Source organism: Psammomys obesus, unplaced genomic scaffold (genome assembly GCF_907164565.1).
Source record: "Psammomys obesus unplaced genomic scaffold, mPsaObe1.curated_primary_1811, whole genome shotgun sequence".
Taxonomy (NCBI): domain Eukaryota; kingdom Metazoa; phylum Chordata; class Mammalia; order Rodentia; family Muridae; genus Psammomys; species Psammomys obesus.
The window spans coordinates 4,369,081-4,391,826 of NW_026586662.1; the positions used below are offsets into that span (position 1 = coordinate 4,369,081).

The window sequence follows — 22,746 nt, forward strand, 5'->3', positions numbered from 1 at the left end:
TTTGAGATAAGGTTTCTTTGTGTAACAGCCCTGGCTGGTCCTAGACTCTGTAGATCAAAGATCTCAAACTTAACAGAGATCCATCTGCCTCTGCCTCCCATGCGCACCACAACACCAGGCAGATTAGAGGGTTTTATCACAACAGAAAAAAAAAAAAAAAAAAAAAAAAACCAAAAAACTAATACAGCTTCCTCCAAGGGAACACATGAAAACACATATTCCACAAAAGCAACACTGACAAAGAAGCAGCCAGGAAAAGAATCACCTTTGTGCAATATAAAAAACTAGCAAACTCCCAAAATTAGAAGAAAAAAAAATTCTGTTGACCAGAACAACACCTAATTCTTAAGAAACAGCAAGCTTCTTTCAATAATAATCTTAGTGTAAATAGCCTCAACTCATTAACGAGCAAGCAGGTTGACTGATTAGAAAACAAGAATCAACTTTTATTTTTCCTACAAGAAACACCTGTAATGAACAAAAACATCAAATAAAGCAAACCCTCTCAGTTTTGAAGGACAGAAATCAAAGCCCCAAGTAAACATAAGTATAGACAAGTACACATAGTTATTCTTGTATCTGATAAAGTAGAATTCAAACCAAAACTGAACAGAAGGAATAAACAGAGATGTTACATGTTAATAAAAAGAAACAATCCATCAAGAAATAGAACACTTATAAACATTTATGGGCTAAATACTGGTGCTCACAATTTAAAACACAAACACCAAAAGACATAAAAGGCCACAGTAGGAATCTTTGCTACCTCACTCTTTTATTTAGGTAGAACCCCCAAGCTAAAAATAAATAAACCTCAGAGCTAAATTATACCATGGACCAAATGCAGTATCCAGAACATTCTGCCCAACAATACAAAATCATATTCTCAGCATATGTAACTCCCCAAACTGATCACATCACACATCATACAGCAAACCATAACAAATGAGACGAATGTTGGTAACTCCTTGAATCATATCAGAATAAAAATAGAAATCAGTAACGAGAAACTACAAAAATACTTGGAGAGGAAATAATGCTTTTACATGAACATGGTTCAACTCCCAGCACCCACATGGTGGTTAACAACTGCCTGTAACTCTAGTTCCAGAACATTCAATACCCTCCACTGGCCTCCACAGGCACCCTACACTTGGCAGGCAAAGGATCTCTGTGGTGCACAAACAAGCAGGCAAAAGGTCATATATTTAAAATAAAAAATAAAAAAATTACAAAGAAACACAAATAGCTAAATAATATTTTAGGTGTGATCAAGGCTCTAGGAAATATATATTAAAACTACTTGAGATACTGCCTCAACCCAGTCAGAATAGATATTATCAAGAAACCGAACAACAAATGCTGGTGAGGACGTAGGGAAAGAGGAACCCTTATTCACTGGTGGTGGGAGCACAAATTGTTGCAGGCATTGTGAAAGTCAATAGGAGGTCTTAATATGGCCCAGCTAGGTCATTTGTAGGCATCTACCCAAAGGGCTCTTCGTACAACCCAGACACTTCCGGCATCCACGCTTACTGCCATTCTATTCACAACAGCAAAAATGAAACCAGCCTAAATGTTCATCAACAGATGAATGGATGAGAAACAGATATCCATAATGAGATATGGATTTTATGAGATTTTAGTTAGCTATAAAGAAAAATGAAATCTATAGGAAAATTTACCCTTATTCATTCAAATGCTGATTTCTCTACCCCACTATCTTGTTTCAATCTGGACATTGCATTGTGATGCTTATTCTAAGCATCACCTGTCTCAAGTTTGTGTTAATATGCTACAATTTGTACTCTGTATTGCCAATAAAAATAACCAGCCAATGCTGACCAATGGAGAGAATAGGGCATCCAGGTCTGAAGGGGAGGAGCAAGACTGAATGGGAAAAGAAATCTGAGAGGACAGAGAAACATCAGGAGAAATGAACTGTACCTAAGATATGACTGAAAAGCAAGTATAATGGGGGAAATCTGAATGGGAGAAAGCTCTGCAGGCTTGGAGGTTTAGGATGAAGTAATTATTGCCCAGCATTGTGTTCTTGGTTAATTAACTAAATCCTAGTCTCTGTGTGGTGATTTGGGTATACAGCTGGTTTAGGAATAAGCATTGTTTAACTAAAAAAATAAATATTAAATATTAATAATCAACAGGAAATGGATGTAAATGAAAGACCATAATCCTGTACACTGAAAACTAAAAATACATTTAAAAATAACCACTCAGAAAAACTTAGAAAATAATCTAATTCCAGAAATTCATGTTACTAGAACATGGAAAACCTCAAATAAAACAAACTCACTAGTAAAAACTCTTCCTGAATGACCCTAAGCACACCAGATCATGCCATGAGACATAACTTTCCAGTCTCTGTAATAAGACAGTGGTTTCTGGGCACTGCAAACCAATGTTACTGTGGCACAGAAGGAATCAGAAAGCACAGTACACTGGAGGAAAGGCATGAGACTGAGATTATTTTAGGGGAAGGAGGAGGGAAGAATGATGAGGCAGCTTTTCTGGCTCCAGAGCAACATGGGCTCTGAAGATAAAAGAGATCCCATACTTTAAAAGACAGAATATTTTTATTCATTTGTTACTTACCTTACTTGAACCTCCACTGCCTATCTGTTTTAGTATGGAATAAATTCTTCCTTTAACCGAAATGCATTCGTTCATTGATGGGGATCCTGAAATCTAAACAATTAAAATATGTAAATATAAGTTAAAAAAACATGTCTAAGAAACTGGTTTGCATTAGGTGTGGTGAAATGCTCCCAATTTTGGGCAGCCTGGGCTACAAAAGACACTCTCAAAAAAAACTAACTCAGAAACGAACTTCTATAGGGTCTCCCCGTTTAAATTATTTTTAGTTCATCTGAATAGAAAATTTAAGAATGCCATTTAATATCCAATGGACAAACTTATGAGCTACCCATTTCATCTTTCTTTCCTATTTCTTTTCCTTGCCCCTCTTCCACATACAGATCCACAGTCATTTTGTTTTACCACCCTCTCCCATTTAATAAGATATAAAAGCAATGTGCCAAGGTACAGTGAGCTCCAATCAATTAGACAGTATGTATTTCATCATGGCTGTCCCTCTCTCTTCTGTCTTGAGTAAAGTACAAGAAGTCATGTAATTTCTCTAAACCTCAGCATCGTTCCAGGCAATCTATCAACTGATGCATATTAGTTGCCATTTCCTTCCTTCTCTTATACCTGGGTGGTCTCGCCTTGTGCTTACAACACTTTAAAGAGATGGCATGTTAAGAGGCCTTATTTTGATATAGTAAAGCTAAAACAGGAAGGTTTTGATTTAGCCAATCAGTCAAAGTCTGAATAAACTTCAGTTTAACTGAATCATGTTTTAAATCCAAAATGATAAAATTTTCATGTAATCTTCTATAGAAACATACAGATGGGTTCTAATTTCCTATTCTTGGGACTTTTAAGACAAAGCTGTCTCCCATGTGTTCTCTTTGTTCCTTTTTAAAAAGCATTTCTTGGGAAATAATCATTTGACATCCTTAACAATACTGAGGGCACTTTTTTCATAATACAGTTAACACTGGTGAACTCTACTTCAATGCCAGGCTAAGAATGGTTCCCTCATCCCTGTCCACCTCTTCACTGGGGCCGGACCTTCCAAACTACTGCACAGATCATTTTAGTCTGCTTCTCTATCCCACCCACAACTGCTAAGGCCAGCAAAGCCTTGACCACTGCATTTGTTTCCTGAGCTCTAGGGCACACCTGACTCCTTTTGAAATCCTTCCTGACAGTGGCCTCCTCTAGAACATTTTCAAGCCCCCTTTCCAGTCACTTCTGAATTGCTTTCTAGATTTTAACCAGAACAGGACCTCTTAGCACTAAAAGGTCAAAAAACAGATCTTGAATCAACAGAAATCTCTCTCTTTGGAGAAAGGGTCTTTCTATTTAAGCCTGGATGCCCTGGAACCTACTATGAAGACCAGGCTGGCCTCAAATTCACAGGGATGCTCCTGCCTCTGTCTCCCAAGCACTATGTGCCACCATGCCAGGCTTTTCCTTTCACTTTGTAACTTATATCATTTCCAGCCTGTGGCTACTCATTCCATAGCTAGTGTTATATAACCTATTGTCAAATAATCTTTTGTTCATTTTTAAAATAAGGGCAAATATATACACATAGTCCAACTTTGCCTTTTTAAGTACAGTTCAGTGGTATTACGTACACTGGTCTTTTGGGGGTTGGCCTGGTGATATGTATTTTATTGTTAATTACTGGCTCCCAAGATCTTGTCTCTGCTCAACCATTTTCCAGTATACCTGTCCTTGTTGTGTAAACCTTGCTCTACCTAATTTAAAGATGATTGGTTAATAAATGATGATGCTTGGAATTTGGCAGAAGTAACCTCCACAACAATTCTAGCAGCAGGTAGTTATTTCTCCATTTTATACATGATGAAATGGGTATAAAGAGCTCTTGTAACTTGCCAAAGATCACACAGCTGGTGAATAGTGAAGCCAAGAATGATATCCATGAAGTCTGTCTATCAGACTCATGTTCACACTATTCTCAGAGATACTATACAATAATTCCAATTACTTGGTAGTTTTTTGTCAAATAGTAACTTTCATGTCAGCAAAATCTGTTAAGTTTACAACAATTATAATACATTCTAAGTACCTCATACTGCTATTCTGCTTATCCAGAAGATTATCTTTCTAACTGAATTACATAGTAACAAAGGGAATAAAGCTACTCAAAAATAGAAAGTAAGCTCCATTACAAGACAAGTTTTATTAAACTATTTAAACTGGATCCTTGGGCCTACTTGCTGAGAACATGTGGGAGACACACCCTTATCAAAATGAACAGACAGGTTCTGAAGACCTTCCCCAACAGCCTGATACTGTGAGAGCAAAATCTATAAAACTGACTGCACCCTAACATACGCCACTGTAAACCGTGCTTATCAAACCTGTAAGTTCTGAAGAGGAGTACTGAGTCCTTGCTGCTGTTGCTGCTGCAGGCAGGCAAGCTGGCTGTATGGTGTGGATGATGGACAGGCAGGTGGAAAGTCATTCTTTACAACGGCAGTCTTAAAACTAAAAAAAGATTTTTATTTTCTTTAATATAAAATATTAAAAAATTAAAAATATTTTTAAGTCCCCATGTATTCTAAAAGAAATCACATAAACCTAAAATTGTCACATTAACTAGTTTTTCATAAGAGCTAATACTTATGTGTTCTACTTATGTCACCAACAGATATTTTATTTGGAAAAAAAACTGTTCTAATTTCATTTTTTTAATCCCCCAACAAATCCTTGTTAATAAAATAAACAAGATGGAATTAAAAATAGGGAGTAAGGAAATTTTTGTAACAGTTTAGCCAAAACAAAGGTTGGCTTATAACTGACCACAGATTTTTAAACAACAATGTTCTATTGACAGTCTTCTAGAAATAGCAAAGAGCCAATTATGTCACCAAAGGGGTTGGGTCTTCCAGTTTGTGTCTATTCAGCACACATTTACACTTTGTTTCCTTTCTATGTAAATCTACCCTCGATATTGGTAACAGCAGTTGGTACAAAAAAAAAAAAATCTAAAAAAAAAAAAAAATTTTTAACAATAAATAATCTGGGGTTGGAAATATGGCTCAGAGGGTAAGAGCACCTGCTGTGCAAACATAAGGACCTGAGTCAAAATCCCCATCACCCGTGTAAAAAGTTGGGTATGCACAGCTATGTACAGGCCTGAAACCACAAAGGGGAATGTGGGGGGTAGGGGCCCAGGTACTGCTAAGGCTTGCTAGCTGCCAGCCTAGCTCCACATTCTATGAGATACTATCTAAAGGGAGTAAAGCGGAGGGCGACATCCCCCCTCTGGCCTGCAGGGAAATCCACGTGCACCTTCAGATTTATTTGAGCATATAGCATACACATACAAATAAATAAAATAGAATGCATTATTAGCTGGGTGTGGTGGCACACGCCATCTAATTCCAGCACTCAAGGAGACAGAGGCAGGCACATCTGTGAGTTCAAGGTCATCCTGGTCTACAAAGTGAGTCCAGGCTAAACAGAGAAATTCTGTTGAGAGAGAAAGAGAAAGAGAAAGAGAAAGAGAAAGAGAAAGAGAAAGAGAAAGAGAAAGAGAAAGAGAAAGAGAAAGAGAGCAAGAGAGAGTGATATGCATTTTTTTTAGCTAGCAATCATTCTTTGAGATATCCTAAATTTAATAAAATGAGGAAACAATAAAATTGTGTTAAATAGATAAGACACTGATTATAGAAAGGATAGTTATAATTAGGGTAAAAAGTGATATTCTCGCCAGATGGTGGTGGCACTTGCCTTTAATCCCAGCAGACAAGAGTTCAAGGCCAGCCTGGTCTACAGAGTGAATTCCATGGCAACCAGGGCTACACAGAGAAAACCTTGCCTCAAAAAAAAAAAAAAAAAAGCAAGCAAAAAAACCCCTAAAAAGCCAAAACAAATTAAAAAAAAAAAAAAAATGACATTCTGAAAATAAAAAACTAAAACCATTATGGAGTTATGTTATTCCTTAAAACATTAAAAATAAGTCCAATGGGTGCAGACTATTTTGTTTTTAATGTCACTCATTTTCTTTTACAATATCTTTTATAGTCCGTTTTTATCAGCACTGACCATCCAATTTCCTCACACATCCAACACTCTTGTTCCAAGTCCTGTATCTTTGAATACTCTTTAAGCTATGTGAATTATACACCTGATCTCATTCAGAACACATGCCATTCTAAATACTTCATACAATGAAATATCTATCCATCCATTCTAAGAACGCTAAAACTTCCTTTAAAATGTTTCTCAATCAGAGAGGCATACATGTTCACAAGCAAAAGACTGACAGCATTCTTAGCTTTCCAAGCTATAATTAAGATTATAATGTGAAAAGGCTACTTCCACAACAGTCCTTAAAAATAATAATTATACATGAAGACAATATACATGTAATCATAACTACTTTCCCCTTTGCATTTAACAGGTAACAAAAACTAATGTTGGGGAAAACAGTAATTTTAAATAAGAGAACAGGTTCAACCCAATTTAGTTTGGTCCTAAAGCCTGTCTCATTTCTATGTACCACCTTGCAATCTGAGCTCAGTGCAAAAGGTCACGTAATCATCCAAGGAATGGCTCATACCAGCTCATGTAATCATCCAAGGAATTGCTACTAGGTGTCTCACTGACAGACTTTCGATCCATCCACTTAGGAACTGACATCGGTGGTGATTGCTTTGAAACCGAAAGGGCAAGTTGCTCAACAGTGGTACACTTCTGCTAAAAGAAAAATTAAAATTCTATGACTTAGCGTTTTTAAATTAGACACATATACATGTTTGTGTACATGCACGCAGGTATTCATGTACAAGAGCACAAGTACAGATGGAGCCCATAAGTCAACACAGGATAAATCTATTCTACTTTCTGTACTGGAATCTTCTTAATTGTTAAAAATGGCTAAAAGGCCTCTCATACACATTTTCTTTCATTTAAGATCTCCTCACATATACATATGAATGTGTACATGTTCACTAGGATTAGTGAAGAAGATGCGATTAAGGAACTGCTCTAGTAGTCACTGAGCAATGAAAATGTTGAGGATAGTGGTCAGAGTGGGATGTTCGCATTTGGTATTTTGGAAATAAGAACTAAGGATATATGTGCATGTGGCTACCAATAAGGAAATAGTCTAATATTAGAGGAGAGTTATGAATTTGAAGGCCAGCTATACTACTGATGATGTTAGGCATGGGTGCAGAAGCAAGAAGAAACCAGGAAGTTGCTTGCTTTTGTATGTTGCGAAGCTCATATTACTTGTTTTTGTTTTATTTTGTTCTAGATAAGGGCTTCTCAACTTGTGGGTCATGACTCATCTGACAAACCCCCATCACCAAAAACATTTAAATTATCATTCATAAAAGTAGCTAAATTACAGATACAAAGTAGCAATGATAATATTTTTATAGTTAGGGGTTACTATAATAGGAGAAACCTATATTAAAGGGTTACAGCATTAGGAAGGTTGAGAACCATTGTTGAGAACCATTGTTCTAAATGGTCTCACTATGTAGCCTTGGCTAGCCTGGAGCTAAATACTTAGACCAAACTGGCCTTGAACTCACAGAGATCTGCTTATCTCTGCCTCTCATGTGCTAGGATTAAAAGTGTGTACCACCATGTCTGACCCAGAGTATTTTTAAGGAATAATGTGGAGTCACCAGGATTTCCAGATAGGACAGCAATGAGTAAAGAACACGATGGTATACTAGGAAGGCAGAAGCCTCAGAAGAGCAGGCCTTTTATAAGAAAGTTAGGGAGAAGCAACCTAAAACAGAAATGGAAAACTCACAGGTATAAAGTAACATGTGTGACAAAAATAAACTTCTTTTAGGAAGGCTGCTCAATCAGCAGGGATCACAAGAAACCGGCTGCTTTTTTCTTGTTGGTTCTAAGAATGCTTTTCAAATTTTCAGTACTGAATTTAGAATATTTTCATCTCCTAGCAAGAAGAAACCCCACATCTACAAGTCACTCATTTCTTATGGCACCCACTTCCACCAACAATTAACCTACTTTCCATGTCTATGGTTTTATCTATTCGCAACATCTAACATTAGCTCATAGAACCAAAGGCCTCTTGTAATAGGTTTCTTACACTTACCAATTTTTGAAGATTCACTTAGATTATAAGTGTATATCAGTACTTCACTGATGTATTAGTAATACTCCATTACACAGATGTACCACATGATATAAATATTTTTGGCACAGCTATGAACATTCTACCATGAACAATACTCATTTCCAGACATTTTTATGGATATACTTGTTCGGTTCTCTTGGCTATAAATCTAGGTGTAGGGTTAGAGAAAGGGCTCAATGCCCTTCTACTCTTGTAGAAGATCTGAGTTAGATTTTCAGCACCCATATTGGGTCCCTCTCAACCACCTGTAACTCTGGTCCACTGACTGGCCTCCATAAGCACCTGCATCCACAGGCACATACCACCCACATACAACAAACAAACAACAAAGCTACAACCATCTATTAGTAATACTGACAAAAACAGAATTTATCCTCATGTGTGCTCTTACTGATCCTGTATGTGCTACTGATCATAGTATTCTGAAAAATAACATCTTATAATTAAACTATTACAGTAAATATGGCACAAACACGTCAAAACGAATACCCAACATATCCATCAAATTTCAGACACATATTACCAAAGACAATAACTTAGTAAAGTGAACAGAAAGTCACCTCTTTCTCAGCCTTCGGGGTTGCATCTGGAATGTGCCACTGGTGTGAAAATGCAGCAGGGTTCTGGCTCACACACTCTGGCTTTCTTGCAGACTGCCACTGTCTGTGCTTTCTTTCGGGAATCTCTGGTTCTTGACACACTTTAGTTTCTGAAATTTTATTGTTAACATTAAAAATTAATATTTGATATAAAAATATTTAAGGCCAGATGTGGTGGCATTCACCTGTAGTCTCAGCGACTCAGGGGGCTGAGATAGGAGAGGATGACTTGAACCAGCGAGTCTGAAACAGCTTGGTCAATGCACCCAGACCCAAGTTCAAAACAGAATAAACCCCAAATAAACAAGCAAGCTTTAGCAATAGGAATGTGATATAAACTATGCTTCATTTTTACTCTGAAAATAACATGGTATTAAAAAGTGGAAAGGAAGGAAGGAGTCAGGTTTACAAACTGTAAGGAACTAACTTGCCTAGACCAATCGAGACTTAAGTGCTTCTGGTTTTTAACAAATATTAAAAAGTCTTACCACTGTTCTCAGACCTCCACTTAAAAATACAGATTTTATTTTACACTAACTTATAACCAACTGTCTCAAAGACTTATAAACAAAAATGTCAATAGCATTTGCTATTCGATGAGTATCAAAACTCTAAACTAAGCAAACATTAACAACTGATAAGACCTAATAAATTATACCCAAATATGATTTTTCCTTAAATGCTGTTAGCTAAATACCTGAAAAAAAAAAAAAAATCAGTGTATCTTGCTACAATCAGAAAGCAATAACTACGCAACAAAAGGCCATGATAAATTCAATGTTCATCCACACACCCATACACAAAAGATATTAATAACGTAGGCCCAAAATAGACCTAACAGAATCAAATAAAAAAAGCAACAATAAAACTTTACAGCAGCTATCATTTTAAGAGTTATGATACTGAAACTGAAAATGTCCACTTAAAAGACTGAAGCAAAAAGTTCACCTACCATCCCCCCTGAGAAATCCTAACCCTAACATCTTAAAGTTGCAGAATAACAAAATGAAAGGATTAGAAAGAAAAAGGGACACACTATTTTCAAACATGATCGTGAACCTATCAACACCCACAAACTGGACATTGTAGAACATGCCTGTAATTCCAGCCCTTAATAGACTGAGGAAGGAAAAATTTTGAGTTTGAAGACAGCTACGGAGCCTAAAGTGAGAACTTGTCTCAATAAAGAATAAATAAAACAGGCATACACACAAGAACCACCCTAAAAAACACACAGGGAAATTATTAGAATCGTTCAGTTAATTTAGCAATGACAATTTACCTTTTAAAAAAAGAATAAATCAATTTTATAAACTAGCAATAAAGTTGAACACAAAAATTTTGTAAAGCAAAGGGTACACTCCATTATCACAAGCCCAAAACTATCAGCTATTAGTGTATCAAGTGGATGAAAACAGGCCAGGCTAGTGATCTCAAAAGCTCAAGAGTGGAGATGACAATTTGCCTCAGATATCTTTACAGGCTCAACTGCTTCTCAATCAAACTTCCATTTTCCAATGGAAACTGAAACATAGAATCTTGTATTTTTTATGTAAATTTAAAATGCTTATAAGAACTAAAATAATCCTAAGGAAGAAAACTGAAAACACATTAGAACTAATGGACATCAAGATTCACTATAATAAAAGTAACTATGAAACAGAGAAAAAAAAGCCCAAACCAAATACCAAAATAGAATCACCCAAGTTTCCAGACAGGGAAAAGAGGGTATGAAAACATAGCACTGTGTCAGGTAGACATTTGTACGAGAAAAATAAAAATCAAATCAAGACACTTTATCTTACACATACATATTTACATTCATGTCAAGTTCAGGCAAAAGTGAATTAAAAATGAAAGACAAAATGATTGTCTAAAATCTGCAAATATGTTTAGGATCCTGCCATAAACCTTGTTCAAAATAAAGACAAAGTATAAAGGCAAAGACTGGGAAGTCAGAATGTACAGAAACTCAGAAGTCTGTTTCATCAAATTAGCTATCAATTGAATACTATCAACAGGCATATTTGATAAGGGTGACTTTCCCAATGGTATCAAAAGACAAGAAAACATGAAATATAGCTTCTAACAAACACCAATGTTAGGAATCTGTCCCAAATCAATGTTGAGGTAAAGAATAAAAGACTATTCTACAGATGAAACACTACTTGGAACAGATGCTTTCCTGGGCACTAGGTTTCCAAGATTAAAACCATGAAAGCACCAGGCAAACAGGAGGGCCTTACTTGGCTTCAAAGTCCCTCCTTGACAAGTAAAGAGAAAAGCACTGCAACCTAGACTATGGGCTTCCCATGAATATTAAAATATGATCACACCTTGAGGAAAGCATTAGAACACACTCAGAGTCATCTGATAAACCCCAGTCCTCCCCTGAAACCAGCTGCTTACGCTGGAGGCGTAAAAAGACATGAAGTGTGAGCATGTCACTAAAGTTAGTCTCACTTCCTACTTGTACACCATTTGTCTTCCAGTGTCAGAGCCACTGGACAGCCCCGTTTATGTGTTTTATTCTTTAGCCTAAGCTATCCCCCCAAGATGGGTCCTCAGTTAAAAGCTGAAAGGTTTTCAAATTTCTTCTCTTTCAAACATTTTTCCTAATCCAAATTAGGTTCCTAAAATTTCCCTTCTCCTAAATTCTCATAGCATTTTACTTGCATCTCTCCTAACAATCTTTATATTTTAGTCCACATTAGATGTTACCTATTCTATATACATCCCAAAATTTATTTGCAATTTTGAGACCCAGTTCCTAAAATTATTGGGTCCCTAGAGCATTTATTACAGTACCTATGTAGTGGGAAGCCAAAGTCTGATTTAAAAGAAAAATGAAAGTGGGCTACAAAATAGAAATCAATCTGGTGCTTTCTCAGACAGTTAGGAATAGTGCTTCCTCAAGATCCAGCTATACCACTCCTAGGCATATATCCAAAAGATGCTCAAGTACACAACAAAGGCATTTGCTCAACCATGTTTGTAGCAACTTTATTCGAGCCAGAATCTGGAAATAATCCAGATGTCCCTCAACAGAGGAATGGATACAGAAATTGTGGTACATTTACACAATGGAATACTACTTAGCAACTAAAAACAAGGAAATCATGAAATTTGCAGGCAAATGGTGGGAACTAGAAAAGATCATCCTGAATGAGGTATCCCAGAAGCAAAAAGACAGATATGGTATATACTCACTTATAAGTAGATATTAGACATATAATATAGGACAAACATACTAAAATCTGTACGCCTAAGGAAGCTGTGCAAGAAGGAGGACTCTGGGTAAGAGATCAATCCACACTCAGACAGGCAAACAGGACAGACATTGGAAGAGGGAGAAAACAGGGAATAGGACAGGAGCTTACCACAGAGGGCCTCTGAAAGACTACTCAGCAAAGTATCAAAGCAGATGCTGAGACTCATAGATAAACTTTGGGCAGAGTGCAGGGAATCTTATGAAAGAAGGGGGAGATAGAAAGACCTGGAGGGGACAGGAGTTCCAGAAGGAGAGCAACAGAACCAAAATATTTGGGCAAAGGGGTCTTTTCTGAGACTGATACTCCAACCCAGGACCATTCATGGTCCTAGAATCCCTGCACAGATGTAGCCCATGGCAGCACAGTCTCCAAGTGGGTTCCCTATTAAGGGATATAGGGGCTGTCTCTGACATGAACTCAGTGGCTGGCTCTTTGATTACCTCCCCCGGAGAGGGGAGCAGCCTTACAAAGCTACAGAGGAAGACAATGCAGCCAGTCCTGATGAGACCCGCTAAGCTAGGGTCAGAGGGAAGGGGAGGAGGACCTCCCCTATCAGTGGACTCAGGGAGGGGCATAGGAGGAGATGAGGGAGGGAGGTGGGATTGGGAGGGACTGAGGAAGGGGCTAGAGCTGGGATACAAAATGAATAAACTGTGATTAATAAAAAAAATTTTTTAAGGAAAAAAAAAGAAATTGCATTTTTGTTCTCTAGTAAAAATAGCTGCCAAGCCAACTAAGAAAAATAACTCAGTTCCAATGTATTGTCCCTCCTCTCTGCATTTTTTGCACCCTTTAAGCAAATATCTTCCTCTCTCCTATAGGATACAATACTTCTCATGCATTCTGTAAAAACAAAAAATAGAAAATAAAGGAAGACAAAATAGTTCAGCACAATTTGGTCATTACTGTTTTTTCAAGCTACATGGATTTGTAAGATATGTGTGCACATTTGTGTTTGCTAGCACACAGAAGTCAGAGAAAAACCTTAGGTACCAGTTCTCGCCTTCCATTTTGTTTGAGACAGGGTCTCTTATTGTTCTTGTCTGTGTGTATTAAATAAAATAAAAATAAAAATAAAAAGCCTGTGAGTTTCGGGGTATTGCCTCCCATCTTACTGTAGGTGTGAGGGTTACAGAGCTGTACTACCAAATTAAGCTTTATGTGGGTTCTGAAGATTTGCATTTGGGTCCGCATGCATACATAGCAAGCACTTCACCCACAGAGCCATCTCTGCTGTCAGTGTGTGTCTCTCTGTGTGTGTGTGCATGACTGTGCTTTATTCTTTGATAGTTTCAAATATACACAGAATAAATTTTAGTCATTTTCATGTCATGGTTACCTTCTCTTAACCCTCCCTCTCCCCCATAGAGATCCTTTTTATTCCCAACAAGTTTCCCTCTGACTTTCATGCCCTTCTTTTGTAAACAGCCCACTGAGTTCAGTCAGGTTGCTTGTATGAACACTTACCTTCCAATTTTGTTAGAAGACTTGATTCTGTTTTATTCTTCAAGGTTACTGAGTCAGACATAAGTTCAGGACTCTTCTCATTGGATATCAGAGAGTCTTTAAAATGGACAGTTTGAATGGGCTACATAAAAAGCATTGAGAGATTTCAAATAAGATAATGTACCATAAATCACAGTAGCTCAAATTTGTCTTGCTATTCAATATAATAAAGTTTTATCTATGTGAAAAGATTGCTTGCAAAACTATCTCCCATATTTGAGAGTCCTCGGAAAATCCCAGAAAATATTAACTTCTTCAGTTACTGATTACAATATCAGGAAGGATCATAGCCATTAACCTGGGTAATTTGCTTTCAGAGGATATAAATATAAATATTACTTAATTGCTACACTATACTTCACTCAAAATTTAAAGTGTTAGAAAATTTGTATCCAACATAGAATAAGCCTGATGACAAAAAAAAAAAAAAAAAAAAGTAAGCATCTTAAAAGGCGTGGTAGCACACGCCCATAATCCCAGCACTCACAGAGCCAGAGGCAGGCAGATATCTGTGAGTTCAAGCCAGCATAGTCTATAAACTGAGTCCAGGACAGCCACAGCTACAGAGGAAAACCCTGTCTCAGAACAAAGTATCTTGTTTACATGACTCTACTCTTTAGTATGGAACCCAAGAGCCTCACAAGTGGTAGTTAAGAACCCTACCATTGAGCCAAATCCCCCCTCCCAATTTTACTATATTACCAAAGTAATATATCATTAGTAAAAATTAGCATGTATATAACCTCAAAAGAGTAGTTATTATAAATTAGACTGATCTTTTTAAAACAATTAAGAGCCATTCCCTAGAAGTAGAGAAAATTAGTATTTTAAAGCAAAGATCTTCAAAGCTTCTAATGTTTAAAATTCACATCACAATGCCAGGAATTGAAGCCAAGTGTACTAAGAATATTAGAACCCCTACAAATCACTGCATTTGGAACTAGTCATTTCCTGCGTAAAGTTAATAAAGGTGGGGCCACAGCAGATCAGCTTAGATACTTATGCCCTCACCTCTGCACCAACATATGCTCTGGGTTTTAAGGTGCTTTGTCAGAATCAGATGATTAAGCATTCCAATAAACAAAACCTGGGGAAGAGCTTTCATGTTGATTCCCAGGCCTACTAATCCATTTACACATATGCCTACTTAATGGATCTCATGCTTCTTCTAAAAGATGGTTGATACTTGCTCTAACACCTTAGTCTTTGAGAAACAGTCCAAAACTGCTATGGTACCTACCTTTTAGTGGCAATCTCAAATGTCTCGTGCCTTCACCGACACTTTGAAGATAAACACTAGATCCTTTCCCTAAAGAAAGCTCTATGAGCTGGGTGTGGTAGCACATGCCTGTATCCCCAGCATTTGGGGAGGCAGAGGCAGGTAGACCTCTGTGAGTTCAAAGCCAGTCTGGTCTTCAAAGCAAGTCCAGGAAAGCCAAGACTACACAGAGAAACCCTGTCCCAAAAAACTAAAAAGAAAGCTCTATGATCTCTAGACTAGGAACCTTTGCTTCACATACATTAAAAATTGAAATACCTTTAAACCTCTCAATTCATAGGAATCATTTCCACTTGATTTGGATCCAGGCACAATCAAATCTCGGTATTCTGATCCAGATATCTTTCTATTACCCATGAGACAAAAATATTTTAATAGTTAACATGAAATTATTTCATTTTTCATTTTAAATACACATACTTGGTATATACACACACTTTGAATTGGAAGAATCTCTTTAAAAGGCATCTTTAATAGTGACATAATTCTAATGCAAAGGTGACTGTACTTAAAAATTAGGTACTGGGCAACAACAAAATTGATGAGCAGATAGATGATTGCCAGTGTTTTCATTACCTAATAAGTTACAGCTGGAACTAAGATAAGAATGTGGGAAAGGAAAAGAATGTAGGTGAAACTACATTTCAGGCTGCACACAGATCAAGGATAAGAACACACCATGCACTGCCATGTGGCCCTCTGTAATCTGGCATACAGTCTGCCTTAAAAAGGATGCAGAACCTGGCTAAGTGAAGCCTGAGGAGTTTAAAAAATACATTTTTAGAGTAATAGGGAAACTACTACATGCTTCAACTAAGTACTTGAAATGGAAGGGCAAGATAAAAACAGGAATATGCAAATACAGTTTTAACCTTCAATAGTATTCAAAGACTAAATAAAACAGAACTTCAATTACTGAAATCACCAACTAAAACAGTTGTGTTTCTCAACACCACCCCCTCCAGCACATTTCCATTTCTTATATCCTACCCAAATTGAGAGTAGGAAAATAGATCAAATGTGATGAATAATGCTTCGTTACTGAGCGTAGCATATCTGCTTTAAGAGATGGCTTCTCAGTATGATGCCCAGGGTGACCAAGTGCTTGTTTTTAAAGCTCAGCACCCTGCTGGCTGGGATTACAGGTCTGTGCCACTTCACCCAGCAGCCAATTAGCTGATTCTACTTCTTTCTCGGTGCTGCGGGACTAGCCCAGGCCACTGCACGTTTACTGTGTATTCTATCAGAGCTATGTTCCTAGCCTCTATCCCACTTCTGGAGGCCCTGAGCTCTGAAACAAAATGAACTCACCACCATTCCCCAATCAGCCCCTTAAGTGGATTAAAAACAGTCTGTTTTCAAACCACCTTCAATCCCTGCTCTGAAGCTTCTCACACACACTGTAAGCTTCCCATCAGACATACTCGTTAAGAAGAAATACTCAAATGCCACAAGTTTCATTCTTCATAGCTTCCACACGCCATGTTCACTTGGTATTTTCCAATATATTTTCTTTTAAATAATATCTCTTCAAATATTTTTAATAAGAAAAAAACTGAAGTCATTTCTTCTATTCACAAATTTGTTCCTGACAACAGTCAGAAATTCACTTTTAGCCAGGCCTGGTGGTACATATCTGTAAATCCAGAACTCAAAAGACAGAGGCAGGAAGACCACCAGACATCTTGGGAGTATATATCTCAAATAATAAAAACAAACTAAAAGGAAACCCAGTAACTTCTACCACCAAAGAAAAAAAATTAATTATGCCAAGCCTGTTTGGACACAATCATCCATAAATTGCAGAAGGCATAGATTATGACTGGGGTACAGAGTTTAAGGCTAGCCCAGGAATATTAGTGAACTTAGTCTCAAATATATAAACAGTAAAAAGAGGGACATGGATGTAGCTCAATGGCACATATAACTTGCCTAGCAGATATAAGGCCTAAACTAGGCTCAATCCCTAGAACTACAAAGAAAAATAAATTAACTCTGTTAGTATTACTTAGTAAAAAGGTAAGATAGTCTGACAACAATCTTTACATATAAACAAATTTTAAAAAGCCAAACTGAAACATACCTTTTTGTAAAATTTGGCCCCGATGAACCATCTGTCTTCACATGGTAATCTGGGCTGTTTAGAAGGTTAACTGGGATTCTTCCAAAGGGGCAGGACTAGAAATTATTTGAAAGATTAAGTAACCAACTAGGCACATAAAGAATCTACCACATCCATGACCTTCCTCAAAGCAGACCACAAATGACTTACCCGCTTAGTTTTGGTAGTCTGCTTTAAGGGATTTTGATGACTTATTTCTGCATCTTGAGGAGGCATGTTTTCTCTGAATAGAAAGAAAATATTCAGAGAATATTATTAAAACATATCTTCATTTTACTGCTAAGTCTTATTACACTTGTGTGAAAATATACATATGTATATATACAAAAGCTAACCCTGTAAAGAACTGAATTCATTTTCTTACCCATATAAAATCCTGGCTGCAGGAGCCTGTCCTCTGGAATCACAATTGATGCTCCTATTCTGTAAATTTCCAAGTGAACTGGCGAATGACTCTTGGGCAGTTAGTACTGTAGATGTGGTAAAAATCTCACAATATAATTACCTTTACAAAAAAGAGTAATCTTACAAATAGGAGTATTTTAAAAGACAACTTCTAACAGTAAGAGCCCTCATGCAGGATATGGAATCACGATGATGTCGTCAGTACATTTCTTTCCGACTATCACTTGAAATGTCTTCTACTTTGACCAAGTCATTGGTAAGGAGTCAGCAACACAAAGTTAATGCAGGAAGAATCTTTGTTTCTTACCTTCCTCCTACACAGCTACAATTTATCTTTAGGTTTTAAGCATTATACCTAAATGATTTTTTTTCTTGCAAGTACTCTGAATCTTAATTTTACCACGCCAGCCAAGCGCAGCACATAGCGACAGTCACCTGAGAAGCTCTTCTTGTCCTGCTCTGAAAGCAGCTGCTTCTTCTGGAGGTGCAGGTTGCGGATGGCAACCTCCAGCATCTGCAGCGGCACCGCTCCGCTCTCTACAGCTTTATGCAGAAGTTGTTCACTTTTTTTAAGATTGCCTAAAAGAGGAAAAAGAGAGCTGTTATTTGATGCAGCACTCTTCGCCCACCACCCCCAGGTTGTTTATTTTAGGACCTAGGGGCTAAATTAGATTTACTCACGTTACTGCAAAAGCAAATAAGCAATTTCTGACTTCTCATACATACAATCACCACCTCTATATTCATCATTTCCTATTCATCATTGAAAAGTTTAATAAGCCAGTGGTGGTGACACATGTCTTTCACTCAGGAGGCAAAAGCAGGCAGATCTCTATGAGTTCAAGGCCAGCCTGGTCCACTGAGTGGGTTCCAGGACAGCCAAGGTTACACAGAAACCCTGCCTCAAATACCAACCTCCCCGCAAAACCTGAAGTTCATCTTGTCTATGCACGTGCATGCACATGCGCGCGCACACACACACACACACACACACACACACACACACACACCAATTACAGCATCTTGACCACTCTACATATTAAAGTGGTCCTAATAGCAAGCATTTAATATTCATAGTAACATTTACTCACCAAGACTGAAAATTTGTTAAACAGGCTATTCTAGTAAAAGTATTTATATAAAAAGAAGGGTAAAGAACTAACTACCCTGCTGTTAGACACTCTACCCCACTGCCACCACTGTCAAAACAAAATAACCACAAACCATTACCCAACTACAGAGATTACTAAATTTTCTTTCAAATACAAACTTTATCCCTAATATTTAATAAACACTGAATGTGTACATCAGGTACCACACAGGATATTATCAACAGTTGGAATTATTATCAAACAGTATGGAATTAACGAGCTGTAGTGCTATTAATGTAGCACCTAGGGTATGAAGAGAAAAAGAAGTGTTGTCCCTACTTTTTCAACTAGAAAAAGTAGGGACAACACTTCAAGATCTATCCTGCAGATACTGATGCATGGAGAAGACCCAGAACCCCCTACTCAGATGTAGCCCAAAAGCAATTAGTCTCCATGTGGGTTCCCTAGTAGGAGAACAGGGGCTGTCTCTAACATGGACTCTATTGCCCACTCTTTGATTATATCCCCCTCTGGGATAGCCTTGCCAGTCCAAAGAGGAGGAGGACTCAGGTAGTCCTAATGCGACTTGATAGGCTAGGGTCAGATGGTAGGGGAGGAGGACTCCCCCTTTCAGTCAACTAGGAGATCGGGACAAAAGAGGAAGAGGAGGGTAAGGGGGGCTGGGAGATGGGAGGGTTACAATTGGATATAAAGTAAATAAATTGTAAAAAATAAAAAATAATTATCTTTGACAGTTATGCATCTAAAAGAGGCCTAATACTTAGAATATACAAATAACTTTAAAAACTTAGCAATAAGAAAACAACCAAATTAATATACATACTAATGAAAAGACAGTGATAAAGGAAAAATTACAAGTGGCCAACAAATACATGAAAAATGTTTAATGTCACTAGCTACCAGAGAAACAAATCAAGAATCCATCTTACTCCAGTCAGAATGAGAGTTATTAAGAAAACAAACAATAAATGCTGGCACAGATGTGGATAAAAGAGAATTCTTATACACCACTAATGGGAATATAAACTAGCTTAACCTCTGTGGAAATCAATAGCAAGTTTTCTCAAAACACCAGAAACAGATCAAACATACCTCTCCTGGACATTTATTTACTCAAAGGACTGCAACTCAATATATCACAAAGATACTATAATGTTTACTGCAACACAATGCATCACAAAGATACATCAATGTTTACTGCAGCATTATATACAGAGCTAGAGATATGACTCATTGTTTATGAGCACATGTGACAGTTCTTGTAGAAGACAGAATTTGGTTCACAGCCCCCACATGGTAGCTCACAACCCTCTCCAGGAGCCTTCTTACCTCTGTGGGAGCCATGTATGCACACGATTTAAGTACATACATGCAGGCAAAACACTCACAGACATAAAACAAGAAACTATTCACAACAGCTAAGCTGTGAAGACAATATGGATATCTAACAGAGAAATGGATGACAAATATATGGTACATATACACAAGAAAATTATTTTCAGCCATAAAGTTATAACCTGTGCAGGAATATGAATGCAACCAGAGACAATCATATTAAGCAACTTAAGTCAACCTTAGATGTCTTTTTTCCCTCATTTTTATGGTCCTAGATTTTATACAGTAATATAAAATCATTATGTATATGCAAGCAGCAGTGAAATTGTCTAGAGCAATAAAGGTGATTAAAGAGGGAAACAGAGAGCGGGAAGAACTGGGATCAGGGAGATATCCTCAGCATACAATATATGTCCATAAGAAAATCTTTAAAAACTGAGTGATATAGTTAATAAGAGGTCTCTCTAATTACTCACAATTTACAAATTTTAAAGAATATATGGTAACGACTAAATCCATATGTTTATTGAGAGTAGCAATAAAATTGAGTACTTTGGTACACCTAAAGCCTTAGAAAAGCACTAGTAATTTAAGAGTTATCAGGTCAAAAATCCATTAGAGAATCTGATAAAAACTCTGGAAACCCCTAACCCTCTAAATGCACACAGCAGACTATATACGAGCCCCCGGAAGCTGCATTATCTCCTAACAGCCTATCTACCTACCCTGCTCAAGACACACAAGTGGTGGCTACTGGCACACTTCTGTGACTTAACTGTTCTCACAAACAGCTCAATTTACTTGTTCTAAGATCTAAGAGTTACAGTGAGCAATGAAAGGCCAAACGGTCTTTAAGGACTGACCAGACTTACCATAACAAACAAGCAGGAGGAATGAATTCCTCTACAAAGAAAAAATATGCTCTACAAGTATACAGTAGACTACAGATTTAAATTACTAGAATTTAGGAATCCCACAGGTCAACACAGGAGGCTGCTAGCTGCGGTAATGTTTAACTGGTTAGTACATGGCATCAGCACAAATAAGCAGGAGTCAGGAGAGGAACATTTGGCCAGAGGGTACTCTAAGGATATAGCTGAAGATTCCCAGAAAATGAGGTGGGGAAGGAGGTGCAGGGGGAATAAGGATTAGCTCGGTTAAAGATGATTCAGAAAAAAGATGACCTATATCAAAAGGCAGACTATGAGGAACCACGTAAGCAAGAAGGAATGGTCTTGCACTGGTGAACAAGGAGAACCGCAGCTCAGTGGTACAGCCAACACATCCTCTAGTGCCACAAACTAAGTTCCAGCTAAAATGCTCATCCTTTATTCTACAAATACTCAACCAAAAAGCGTTCCTTCAGATGTTTCCTGAGTGAAGGACACAAACAGAATGTCTGCACTTATCACCACAGAACATTCCTTATAAGAATAAAGATGGCTCACTGCAGACTCTGGACTTCTGCTGTATCGCACCTCTGTTCCATGTTCTCATCTCACCAACCGTAATATTTTTGTTTTTTCACTTCAAATTTATGACCCAGTATTAATGCTACAATGGGACGTGCTTTCACTTAAAAGGTAAACTTGCTGTTTTCGGATTACCTTGCGACAGTTCAAACTGTGCGAAAGACACATGCACAAAAGCAAACTTCTTGCAGTTTTCTCTGGCCATTTGAAAATAGTCCTGCGCATCATCAGGCTCTTGGATGCTGCAACAAAAGATTAGACCCAAACTTAAAAAAAAAAAAAAAAAAAAAATCAAGGACACAACCACCTACACTTAATAACTTCCCTTTCCAAGGATGTGGAATATTACCTTTTTATATGGGAAAAAAAAAAAAAAAAAAACTAGGTTATATTTGTGTACTGTTTTAGGAAATACGAAACTCTGTAACTTTGAGGCATCTATGTCCACAGAAAAATGTTTACATTAAAAAGTATTGGGTTAAAAAATATGAATTACATGTTTTTACCTTCTTTCTTTGTAATATAGTACATATATAGTTGCTTATGTATAGTTTCAATGCTAATACTTACGCTTTTAATTCAGCAAGTCTCACTTGGATTCGAGCAAAGCTCTCATTCTGGCCATATTTATCTGGAGGAAGCGCTTCAATTGCTTGACTATACCGACCAATCAGCTTATTTAAAAGAACATCATTGAGAGGGGCGCTGGTTTTCTCTAGTTTCAGCAAGAAATTCAACCAGTTCTCTGGGGTGTTCGCCACCATCATAATTTGGTTAACAGTTTCTAATTATATGAATAAATATGAAAAAAATCACAACAGAGAAACAACATGACAAATTGCATTTTCCTCAAATTACAGTTAAGTGTTTACAATACTGTCAGTGTACATAAACAATG

The 22,746-nt window shown here is 37.3% G+C and overlaps 1 protein-coding gene across 3 annotated transcripts in view; it reads right to left on the bottom strand.

Annotated features, from left to right (window-relative positions):
- Ttk (TTK protein kinase) overlaps nucleotides 1-22,746 on the bottom strand; it is a 40,895-nt gene that overhangs the window by 13,753 nt on the left and 4,396 nt on the right. For all 3 annotated transcript variants that reach the window (XM_055602515.1, XM_055602517.1, XM_055602518.1), the window contains exons 3-14: nucleotides 22,419-22,632; nucleotides 21,984-22,090; nucleotides 18,365-18,508; nucleotides 17,889-17,994; nucleotides 17,675-17,747; nucleotides 17,486-17,580; nucleotides 15,661-15,748; nucleotides 14,085-14,205; nucleotides 9,307-9,455; nucleotides 7,184-7,317; nucleotides 4,977-5,103; nucleotides 2,614-2,706 (exon numbers count right to left, since the gene is read on the bottom strand). In XM_055602515.1, the coding sequence (XP_055458490.1) occupies nucleotides 2,614-2,706; nucleotides 4,977-5,103; nucleotides 7,184-7,317; nucleotides 9,307-9,455; nucleotides 14,085-14,205; nucleotides 15,661-15,748; nucleotides 17,486-17,580; nucleotides 17,675-17,747; nucleotides 17,889-17,994; nucleotides 18,365-18,508; nucleotides 21,984-22,090; nucleotides 22,419-22,632 (1,451 nt within the window). The remainder of the gene's footprint in view (nucleotides 1-2,613; nucleotides 2,707-4,976; nucleotides 5,104-7,183; nucleotides 7,318-9,306; nucleotides 9,456-14,084; nucleotides 14,206-15,660; nucleotides 15,749-17,485; nucleotides 17,581-17,674; nucleotides 17,748-17,888; nucleotides 17,995-18,364; nucleotides 18,509-21,983; nucleotides 22,091-22,418; nucleotides 22,633-22,746) is intronic.